General features: G+C 41.1%; 1 protein-coding gene across 2 annotated transcripts; it reads left to right on the forward strand.

Annotated features, from left to right (window-relative positions):
• Positions 1-806: 806 nt before the first annotated feature.
• ppp4r2b (protein phosphatase 4, regulatory subunit 2b) lies at positions 807-11,457 on the forward strand. Of its 2 annotated transcripts, XM_056273712.1 has the most exons (9): positions 807-905; positions 1,626-1,707; positions 2,056-2,226; positions 5,237-5,330; positions 5,427-5,464; positions 5,568-5,642; positions 5,771-5,911; positions 6,012-6,304; positions 9,800-11,457. In XM_056273712.1, exons 1-9 carry the CDS (start codon positions 869-871, stop codon positions 10,150-10,152), a joined length of 1,284 nt encoding a protein of 427 aa, XP_056129687.1. In that variant the 5' UTR covers positions 807-868; the 3' UTR covers positions 10,153-11,457. The 2 variants fall into 2 exon arrangements, with proteins under 2 accessions (XP_056129687.1, XP_056129688.1); XM_056273713.1 differs by lacking the exon at positions 807-905 and having other exon boundaries at positions 1,696-1,767.
• The last annotated feature ends 715 nt before the right edge of the window (positions 11,458-12,172 follow it).

A 12,172-nucleotide genomic window follows, 5' to 3' on the forward strand; every position in this document is an offset into this window, starting at 1 on the left:
AACTACTAAATAATCCAACGTTATCTGGGCCCATAACCTGTTAGAAGACTAGACTAATACTTTATGTCTATCTCTGCGCAGATGAAGTGGATTATTAAACCGTTATAAAGAATCGTACTGACTACCGAACTTCTGCTGGAGGGAAAAATGCAGCCTTCGTTTATTCGGTAGTTTTGGGAGAAAAAGAAAAATGAACAGCGTCTCAGTGACGTAATCAATCCGCGTATGCAAGCGCAACACCGCCCACTTGTGGACAAACAAAGTCGTAAACAAAATAATAGTACACAGTAACACATAGTCATACAAATACACTGGTGTCATATCTCAACACCCTCCGACCTGGAGCTACTGCGGCCTGTAAAATTGCACATACCTGACTTTATGCGTTTGGTGTAGAATAAATTTGCGGATCTTTTGCTATGAACTGGGACGATTCGTGTGTGGTTTGTGAATGAAGCATGTGTCAGCGCGCAGCATACTCTGTGATGATGTCATTAAAATAGCGTCCCCCCCCCACTAAAAAAAATCCCCACTACACCACTGGATTTAACCTATGCATTGAAAGGAAACACGTTACAAATATGACTGTGATGGAATTTACTACACCAGCATTCAAAACAGAGTTTCCCGATAAAGCAAACAAACGCAACCCCAGAGTAAAGTTAGTTCTATGGTCTCTAATTCTCTATGATCTCTTAATTCTCTTTTTCCATTTTGTGTTCGGCGGAGGAACCAGTGCGCTAAACAGGCAGTGACGTCACAAGCGCCATATTAAAATGCTCCTTCCTCGATCACTTCGGGAACGCAGCTAACCACTAGCTAGCCTAAACGGACTTTTTCATCCTGAACGTTGTTAGAGGGCAACGACATGATGGAAATTGACTCACTTCATGAAGCGCTCAAAGGTAACCTTAATTCACATCGATAGTTTATATTTTCATGGAGATCAAGTGTTGTCTCTGCGTCCGTGCTGGTTAGATTTTATATAGAAATGTACGAATTGTAGCTCGCTAGCTAAGAACGCCAGCTAGCTAGTTAGCTACGCTGGCTATCCAGTGTCTCGCTAGCACGAATGTTAACCTAGAGTCAATCTCACGGAAATGGATAGCTAGCTAGCAACACGTTAGCCATTTGGGTTAATTTGGTTTAGCTACCCAAATCATATTTTTCTAGCGGTTATATTTACTGTTTTGTTGAACCTATGCCCGCTCCTAACCTGCTCCTTTTCACTTATTTTTTGGGGATATGTAATTTATTTAAGTCACCAAATTAGATTGGTACCTCTTCTGGCTAACGGATACCGGCTAAGCAACGTCATTTAGCTTCTCTAGCTATCACTGTGGCTATAACGGAAAACCGACTAGCAAGCTAATTGCGGCTATAACCTGCCAGATTGTTATGTAAATAGGTAATGTTAGTCCGTCACCCATAGAGCTGCGGCTAGGGTTTATAAAGACTTCTGAATGTTATCTGTAATGAATAATGTTATCTTTGATTAAGGACGGCTGTATTAACTTCTATATAACCGAATTGTCTTCCTTACTCCTCAAGAAAATGAAAGCACATCTATCCTACTTAGGTAACCAACAGTTTACTTACTAAGTTCATTATTTTGCTCTGTTTAGAGTTTGACAACAAAGGAAAAAGAGAGGAATCTCCACTTCTGGAGCAGTTTCTATGCCACATTGCCAAGACCGGAGAGACCTTGTAAGTTAGAGCCACTAAAACAGTAGGCCCTGTTTCCCATGTTCAAACTTAAAGGAAAATGTAAGTGTTTGTGTGTAATGGGGTATAAATCTATCCAAACTAGCTAATTGTCTACTATTAGTAGCCCTGTAATGGTATGCGCAGGTCTGCAATACTTTTGGCTCTAGTTATTGATTTATTCTAATGTCTAATGTAATTTTGTCCTTTGCTGGTTCTTTTATAAACTACCTTAGGTTATATTCCCTTTTTACATTCCCTCTTCAAACCATGGTTAATTTAGCTTGTACCACCTATATTCTTATGTGTTTTGCTCTAGTTTTTTTTGTCGATATTCAATTTCCTCCCAAGGGTTCAGTGGTCCCAGTTTAAGAACTACTTCCTGTTCAAATTGGAAAAAGTGATGGATGACTTCAGAGACTCAGCACCTGAGCAGAGAGGCCCAGCCAATCCCAATGTGGAGTCAATTCCATTTGAGGATATGAAGGAGAGGATACTGAAGATAGTGAAGGGGTACAATGGGTAGGTATCTAGCTAAAGAACCCATTTACGAGTGACTCAGAAATATCTGAAATGTTAACAATATTTTGTTTTTTGTTTTTTTGAGACCATTCACACTGTGGCTGGTTCACGGCATGTAGCTTGTTCTATGGCCTGTCACTTTTGTAACCTCATCAAAAGTACATTTCCATTCTGTACACAAAATCGAGTAAAAGGTACACAATAAAAGAACAGTGGATGTAATGGAAGAGGGTGAAGTGAAAATCAGTTACCTTGAGGGCCCGTAAAAAACTTGGTTGGGTGCTGGCTTGGGTGACGATGCAAACAGTCCAAGTGCAGGACAAACAATGAGGACAGATAGGATATATATATATATATATATATATATATATATATATATATATATATATATATATATAATAAAATAGAAATAATTTGCAATAGGCATGACCAACTTTCATCAACCTGCGATACGAGAGAGAGAGACATTGAAGCAGAGAATGATCAAGATTGATACTAATCAAATTTTATATATATATATATATATATATATACACTTTTAAAATATAAGAGTCCACACAATCATTTGGTAAATGGACTGCATATAAATAGCTTTTATCCTAAGGGCTTTACAGTTAATGCCTTACCTATGCACAGACACACTCATACACTGATGGCTGTGTCAACCATGCAAGATAACAACCAGCTAGCTCATTATGAGCAAGTTAGGTGTCTTACTCAGGGACACCTCGATTATTTGCCAGAAGGAGCTGAGGGTTGAATTGCAACCTTCCAGTTACCAGATAATCTGCTCTACCTCCAAGCTACTGCCGTATCCCGTCCCCCATTTATTTAAATCTCACTATAGTGAGACAATGTTGGGATTAAAAACTCACTAATGGGAGCAAAAAAGTGTGTTTTTTAAGATTGTCATTGATTTGGATGTACATGCCTTTTGATGTATAGAACTTTGATATAATACATAGCAGGCTTAATTCAACAAATTTATATCTCACGTGCAGTTGTTCACTCTTGCCCACTATCAATGCTTGAATTACATGCTTGAATAACAGATTAGAAAATAATTTGCAATAGGCATGACCAACTTTCATCAACCTGCAATACAAGAGAGAGAGACATTGAAGCAGAGAATGATCAAGATTGATACTAATCAAATGATACTTGATGTTAATCAGGATTGCTACTAATCAAAGTTGACTTTCACATTTAAATGGAGAAATGTGTACTTTTGTTATTTTGCTTCAAAATGCAGGACATTCTCTTAATATGCAAGTCAAAATGCTGTGCAGTAAAACAGACAGCGGGACACCTGGTCCCGCTACCTCCTGCTTCCACATCACAAGCTGCTACACAGGCGTGGTGAAATGTGGACTACTTTGTATTCTTGATTGTCTAACATAAAAAAACCAGCTTTGATAATAACCAAACTTATGAGAACGATGATGTGTGGAAATTATTGGTCAAATAGTGTCGCAAGGAAAGAATTCATTTAAAAATGAAAGGCTGTGAAGTTAATTAACGTGATTAAGTCTGATATTTTGAAATTGTAAATGTGGCTCTAAATTTCTTCCTCTGCTACTAGATTTTTTGAAATAGGAGGCATGTGCTCCCATTAACATATGCTATCAATGAGCCTTGGTCTGACGTAAAAGGCTAAAATAGTTTATCTGTTTCCTCATTATTGAAAATGTACGCTAAACCTTTGCTGGCTTGGGGTAGATTTATGATTAGGTGCATTGACATGGTTTGGTTTAGTTGTTTGCCTATATGTTTGAGCATGGCACTCGTGTGCCTTAGAGGGCAGTGATGGGTTTACGAAATCAAATTACACAGGAATAGCGGAAGAAATCGGAACAGAAACATGGAAAATAAAAACAAAATGAGTGGTTGCAGCATGTGCCACGTGATCGCAGCTTTTGCTGGTTGGATTTCAGCTGGCGACCTTTGTATCTCATGCCCCTTTCTTTCTCCCACATTGCCTGTCTGCCTCTGCACTGTCGCTATCTAATAAAGATATAAAATGCCCTAATAATTAAAAAAGAAAGACGAAATGGAAAATGCAAATCCAGAATATATCGACTTTTTATTTATTTTGTTTTGTGTTGCATTGTGTACAAATCTTTCAGCTCCTTTGCCCCTGCTACACTTCTGGTTTTGTGGTGATGTCACACTGCCTGATATCTTTTTCTGCTCAACAAGTGAGCATTGGTATTGCATTCAAGCCTTCAGACAATGTTAATATTTTGGAGGTGTACATGTCTGGGTTTCTGTGAGATTTTGCAAGCCACGGTTGCCCAGAAACCCCTTTTCTGTGATGCTGCGCAGAGATGTGTTGAGTGGTGTACATGCCATTCATGCACGCTATCTACACGGAGGCACGTCCTGTAGGAAGAGGTAGCTACTTCAAAGCACGAAGTAACAACTATGCTAGTTGCAGCCAATGCTAAAATCAGTAGCTCCAGGGATATAGCTTTTTCACAGCTAATGTCTATACTGTTCAGCTGTTGTATTCTAGCACTAAATGGGCTGCAGCAAGCATCACAAGAGTATATTAACATTGTCTTTCAAAAAGATTGTCAACATCTCGTTTTCCACTCTTTTTTTTTTTTTAGACTTGATAGATGGCTTTGATTAGTGGGCTGACATACTCCAATTAGGTGATATGGATGTCAAGGAAAAAAAATCTTAAAATATTCTTAGAAACTTCAATGAACAAGATTAAAAAATGTTGAGAAAAGTGTAGTATTTTCTCAACACAATGTTTAAACAACATTTTCCTGAAACCTATGTTTCTATAGCTACAGTTTATTGTAAGACCACTGCTTTTGATGCATGCCAAATTTAACTGTAGACATTCCCCTTCTAATTTTTGTGGGCACTAAGCCTGAGTGAGAATCAAGCAGACTGCAACAGCTAATTTTTGTGTGCAATCATCAATAATGCCTTATAAACTATAATGAAGGTTTTGCTATCTCCCTTTTGAATGGTAAGCCTGTTGCTCTTTTTTCAGGATCCCATTTACAATCCAGCGCTTGTGTGAGCTGCTCACAGAGCCCAAGAGAAATTATACAGGAACAGATAAATTTCTTCGAGGAGTCGAAAAGGTTAGTGTATGAGTGATTGCTTGTTGTTATTTTTCTCAGATGACATAATGAAACTCTCACCCTTAACATTTGACTTCAAATTATTGTTTCTCTTAGAATGTAATGGTGGTAAGCTGTGTGCATCCAACCTCAGAGTAAGTCTGATATCCAAGTGAATTTATTGCTTTTATTTGTAAAATGCTGAATTGCAAAAATATTTCTATTTGATTAAGATATGCTTTTTTCCCCCTTGTACAGGAAAAATGGATGCAGTGGTGTAAATAGAGTGAATGGAGTGATGCTTCCTGGAAACACATCTGGTTTTACAGAGAGGTCATACTAGTCATAGACACTGTCCCATATATTGAATTCTACACATAAAGTCTTATTGCATTAGTTGATATGTATTCGCACATTCTCTTTATCATTTGCTTTTTTTTTTTTTGTTCCTTTGTTTTTAGGAAAGTAAATGGCCCAGGAACTCCCCGGCCATTGAACCGACCAAAGGTGTCTCTGGCTCGCTCATTAGCAGCAAATGGTCTGCCAGACAGTACAGACAACAAAGACTCCATCACGGACCAAGAAAATGACAAAGAGCTCAGGTGATTCATACGCAATAGCATAGAAAATTTCCCACTTTTTGTCTGGCTTAATTATAAACAAATGTGACTCTTATCTTTTGACATCTTGTTGGTCTTTTAGTGAGGTTTCTGCATCAGGAGGTGCACTGGGGAGCTCCATGAAGAACAAGCACCATGATGAGGAGGAGGAAGACATGGAAGCTGAGCAGCACGAGGTGAAGAGACTGAAATTCAACGATGAGGAAGAGGAGGATGAGGAGTATGAAGAGGAGGAACAGGAAGCTGACACACTGAGACCTTTGCATGCTAGCTGCCTCTCAAAAGAGGCAGAAGCCATTGTCCAGGAGAAGGAGGAAAAAGTTGTTTACGGGGAGAACGAGGCCTCCAGCAGTGCCGGAGCTGTGGAAGACCAAGGTAGGATATTTTAAAAATGATCACGTTTGATGAGCAATATTCTAAGCATGATCCTCCATAGTTCATTCATAATGAACATTTTTTTATATTGTGAGACACTTTGGATAAAATCCTTCTACCAGACAGAAGTACAGATGTTTGGATCTATTATCTCACTTCATTGATGATCTGTGACATTTGCCTTTTGACTTACTACTACTACTTTCAGCTGTTCCCGTTAGGGTTTGCCACAATGGATCATCCGTTTACATCTCTTCCTGGTCTCTGCATCTTCCTCTGTCATGCCAGCCACCTACATGTCCTCCCTCACCACATCCATAAACCTCCTCTTTGGTGTTCCTCTTGACTGGCAGCTCCATATTCAGCATCCTTCTCCCAATATATCCAACATCTCTCCTCCACACTTGTCGAAATCATCTCAATCGTGCCTCTCTTGATTTCTCCAAACCATCCAACCTGAGCTGTCCCTCTAATATACTCATTCCTAATCCTATCCTTCATCACTCCCAATGAAAAGCTTAACATCTCCACCTCCAGCTCTGCCTTTTTTCTTTTCGTCAGCCACCTTCTCCAAACCATATAACGTAGCTAGTCTCACTATCATCTTGTAAACATTCCCTTTAACTTTTGCTGGTACCCTCCTGTCGCAAATAACGCCTGACACTCTTCTCAACCCACTCCACCCTGCCTGCACTCTCTTCTTCACCTCCCTGTTACTTTGAACAGTTGACTCCAAGTATTTAACCTCATCCACCTTTGTGATCTCTACTCCTTGCATCCTCACAATGTTTGTTCATGCATATGTGTTCCGTCTTGCTCCTACTTACTTTCATTCCTCTTCTCTTCAGTGCATACCTCCACCTTTCCAGGCTCTCCTCAACCTGCACCCTATTTTCGAGACGGATCATAATGTCATCCACGAACATCATAGTCCACAGAAACTCCTGCCTGACCTCATCTGTCAACCTGTCCATCACCGTTGCAAACAAGAAAGAGCTCGGAGCCAATCCTTGATGTAATCCCATTGCCACCTTGAACCCATCCGTCATTCCTACCGCACACCACACCACTGTCACACTGCCCTCATGCATATCCTGCACCACTCTTCCATACTTCTCTGCCACTTCTGACTTCCTCATACAATACCACACCTCCTCTCTTGGCACCCTGTCATATGCTTTCTCTAATTCCACAAAGACACAATGTAACTCCTTCTGACCTTCTCTATACTTATCCATCAACATTCTCAAAGCAAACTTCGCATCTGTAGTGCATTTTTGTGGCGTGAAACCATACTGCTGCTCGCTAATCATCACCTCTCCTCTTAACCTAGCTTCTATTACTCTTTCCCATATCGTCATGCTGTGGCTGATCAACTTTATACCTCTTTAGTTACTACAGCACTGCACGTCACCCTTATTCTTAAAAGTCGGTACCAGTATGCTTCTTCTCCACTCCTCAGACACCCTCTCTTTCCAAGATTGTGTTAAAAACTCCACTGCCATCTCTCCTAAACACCTCCATGCCTCCACAGGTATGTTATCTGGACCAACAGCCTTTCCACTCTTCATCCTCTTCATAGCTGCCGTCACTTCCTCCTTGCTAATCCACCGCACTTCTTGATTCACTATCCCCACATCATGCAGCCTTCTCTCCATTTTCTTCATTCATCAGCCCTTCAAAGTACTCCTTCCACCCTCTCAACACACTCTTCGCTTGTCAGCACATTTCCATCTTTATCCTTCATTGCCCTAACCTGCTGCAAATCCTTCCTAGCTCGGTCACCCTGTCAAGCCAATTGGTACAAATCCTTTTATTCCTTCCTTAGTGTCCATCCTCTCATACGACTCACCATATGCCTTTCCTTCACCACTGCTCCGCTTTACGCTGTATCTCATTGTACTCCTGTCTACTTTCTTCATCTCTGACTATCCCACTTCTTCTTTGCCAACCTCTTTCTCTGTATACTTTGTTGTACTTCCTCATTCCACCACCAAGTCTCCTTGTCTTCCTTCCTCTGTCCAGATGGCACACCAAGTACTTTCCTAGCTGTCTCCCTCACTATTTCTGCAATGCTTGCCCAGCCATCCGGCAACTCTTCACTACAACCCAGTGCCTGTCTTAACTCCTCGCTTAACTCCACCCAACAGTCTTCCTTCCTCAACTTTCACTATTTGATCCTTTCCTCTGCCTTCACTCACTTCCTCTTCTTGATCTCCAAAGTCATCATACAGACCACAATCAGTTGCTGCCTAGCTAGGTTCTCCATTGTCACCACCCTGCAGTCTCCAGTCCCTTTCAGATCGTGTCTTCTGCATAAGATATAGTCCATTTGTGTGCACTTCCCTCCAATCTGTCGCGCTGTGTTCCTCCCTCTTCCTGAAATGTGTATTCACCACAGCCACTTCCATCCTTTTCATAAAATCCACCACCATCTGTCCCTCCACATTCCTCTCTTTGGCACCATACCTGCCCATCACTTCTGTTCCCATCAACATACCCATTGAAGTCGTTCCAATCAGCATGCTCTTCTCCTTGGGTACAAAATTCACCCCAGAATTCTTCCTTCTATTCCCTCTCACACCCAACTTGCAGGGCATATGCACTGATGACATTCATCATCGCACCTTCGATTTCCTGCTTCATACTCATCACTCTGTCCGATACTCTCCAACTCCAACACACTCTTGACATACTCTTCCTTCAGAGTTCCCCCTACCCAATTTCTCCTCCCATCCACACCATGGTAGAAGAGTTTGAACCCACCTCCAATGCTCCTGGCCTTACTCCCCTTCCACCTGGTCTGTTGCGCACACACAGTATATCTACCTTCCTTCTCTCCGTCATATCAGCCAGCTCTCTTTCTTTACCAGTCTCTGTGCCAACATTCAAAGTTCTGACTCTCACCTCCACACTGCTACCCTTCTTCCTCTCCCGCTGCCTCTGGACATGCCTTCCTCCTCTCCTTCTCCTTCGCCCAACAGTAGTATAGTTTCCATCGGCACCCTGCTGGCCAACAGTATCGGTAGTGGTTCTTGGTAACCCGGGCCTCAACCGATCTGGTATGGAAATCTGATTTATGATCCACGTATTTGATTTGGCAAAGGTTTTACGCCGGATGCCCTTCCTGATGCAACCTTCCCCAATTTATCTGGGCTTGGGACTGGCACTAAGAGTGTGCTGGCTTGTGCATCCTCAGTGGCTTGAATCTCATGAATTTAAAAAATTCCTGCTGATAATGGTATAATGTCTACATGTAAGTGATGTATCAACACCACAAGCAATTTAATTAAGTCATTGTGTGAAGTCCTTAAATCTTGGAGAATTGAGTGCCTGTATTAGTTTGTTGGCCTAGATGAGCCGCTATCAGTTGGAACTTTTGGGCAATGGTAGGTCAGTGGAGAGCCACACATCTACTTCCAAAAGGAGGCATCTTTGTCCTCCCTGGGTACCCTAAGCTTTAACTTTGCTCTTTCTTGGCCTATGTCTCAACAGAGCCGACAAGTACGCAGGCGGAGGTGTCTGCAGGCCCAGGCCAGGAGATGGAACAGGCTGAGAGGGAGGTGCCATGCGGCTCCCAGGAGGAGGGCAGTGACATGGATCAGACAGAGCAACAGGCCCCCACTGGCGTTGTGGAAAGCCCTGAAACCTCCAGGGACAGTGATGACAGCAACAATGACCCAGTCAGCAGTAGCAGCAGTAGCAGCACTGAGGAGAGCACAGCAATGGCCAGAGAAGAGGTAGCCCCCACTCCATCAAGCAGTACGATTGAGCCCCCTACAGAGAGTGCCATGGAAAGTGCCAGTTCGAACACTGGGACCAGTGACGAGCCCATGGAGCAGGACTAGACCAAGCAGCTGTGCTGACACCTTTGACCATAAAACACCTTGTCCTTGAATCCAGCTTGACTGTCACTGGGAATTAGGATAACTGCACCTCTTATTCAAGATAAATGCCTCATCTTACTTTTGGACACTCCTCCAAAATGGCTACTTGGCACTGATGTGGGCATAAAAATAATTGGAATTTTTCAACTGGAATATTTTTATTATCTTTTATTAATTTTCCCTTAAGAGCAACTTGTCTCCAGGGATTTGTTTCAGCAGCCTTGAATTTCTTGGATAGAGTTTCATTTGTTGTTTTTGAAGACGGAGCTGTTAGGATACAAAGTTTTCTGGTTCCTTACCCCCCCCCCTCCCATCATAACTGTTTGGACATTTTGTCAGGCAAGCTAGAGGTCAGTTTTGTTTCCCTAGCTGCAGTTATTATCCACATTCAAACCACCAGGGTCAGAACAAAGCCACACCAGCCACTCATTATTTATGCAGTTGTCCTGTACATGAATGAGATACTCTAACTGCCTCTGGCTTTGACTGAAGCACATGTCTAAGAGTGTTCAGCACCACCACTGTCTTTACTCAAGTGCCACCATGGCTGTTGAGATGATGCTTTTTTATAATTATTATAATTACTTGTCCATTTCTTTGTGGAATGGCAGATATTAGTTTTCTCCATTATCCTCAGTCATTTTAACTGTTATGACACACTACCAACCCCACTGAATAATATGACATGCTACCTTGTAGGGGCATGCTATGTAATAAGTTTGAATGCATAGAACCACCATAATTTATATGATGATTTCAACTCAGTGACTTATTTTGGAGTATTTTCTGTTCGTCTGCCAGTTTCCCCAAAACCAGCTGTAAGTACAAAGATGACTTCTGCTTTCTTTGTATTGTGATGTCACCTTGTTATTTCAGATATCCAGAGCAGTTACTGGTTCCAGATTGACACCTGTTTCTGCAGCTGTACTTTTTGATATTTAGAATTTTAAATTTCTGTAAAGTCGATTTTTGTAGATTGTAATACAGTATGTGTTCACTGCCTTTGTGAAACCATATATAATTGTATAATTTCTGTGTATATTCTGAATACCTCTGCTTTCAGTGCAGTATTCAGAAACAGCAATAAATGTTCACATTTTTGTGTGGTAGTCTTACTCACTTCATTTTGGGTCTTACGTCTATTTTTGACTGGCTTTCCTGTCGGATTATCAGAATTCTATTTGATAACATGTTCATTGTACCACTACTATGGTTCTGTTTACTAATGGTATTTTCCTTTAAAAGCCAGTTGGTCTCATGATTAAATATTTGTTGGTTAACATTGTTATAAAAGTGATTTTTTTTTTAAACGGTCACAAGGCACCCAGCAAAGTCTATATTGAATGTAAAGATTACCTGTTTACTTTCAGCAGATTAATGGAATCCCCTCCTGCTTTCCAATTTGACAAGTGCCCTGATAATGAGATTACTTATTTGTTTATTCACCTGCTGTGATCAAGCTTGGCCCTATATTTCTTGAACCATCAATATTCCCTTTTCTGAGAAATCACCAATATCCTCTTTTTGTTGTGTTTGAAAGGTTCGAACTGCCAGTGAAGATGATCTGAAATATGTTGCTTAATGTATAACCATAACTGAAACATTAGCATTTAACATAACTGAAACATTAATCAAAGTGACAAATTAGATGGAGCTCACCAGTTGGGTTTTGTGTCTGATCATGTCAAATTTTTTAGAACATTATCCCATCAAATAGGACCAAAGTGCACTGAGGATCAAGCCTTTTTTTTTTTCAGCAAATACATCTTTGCCCTTCAGCACCAAAGCACTGAAGGGTTCCCTTGTTGGTCAGCTTGTCAACCACCTCTGTCTTCGACTTTTTGTAATTTGTGCAAGCTCTCTAAGGAAATTAAAAGTGAATTGCATAAGTTCAGGGAGCACTGTTCTGCAGGAGACAGTGTTTGAACTGTGGTCTTTGAAGAATGGTCTTCAGGGAAATATCTTCTGGGTCAGCAGAGGA

This window comes from Lampris incognitus, chromosome 2 (genome assembly GCF_029633865.1).
Source record: "Lampris incognitus isolate fLamInc1 chromosome 2, fLamInc1.hap2, whole genome shotgun sequence".
Classification (NCBI taxonomy): Eukaryota; Metazoa; Chordata; class Actinopteri; order Lampriformes; family Lampridae; genus Lampris; species Lampris incognitus.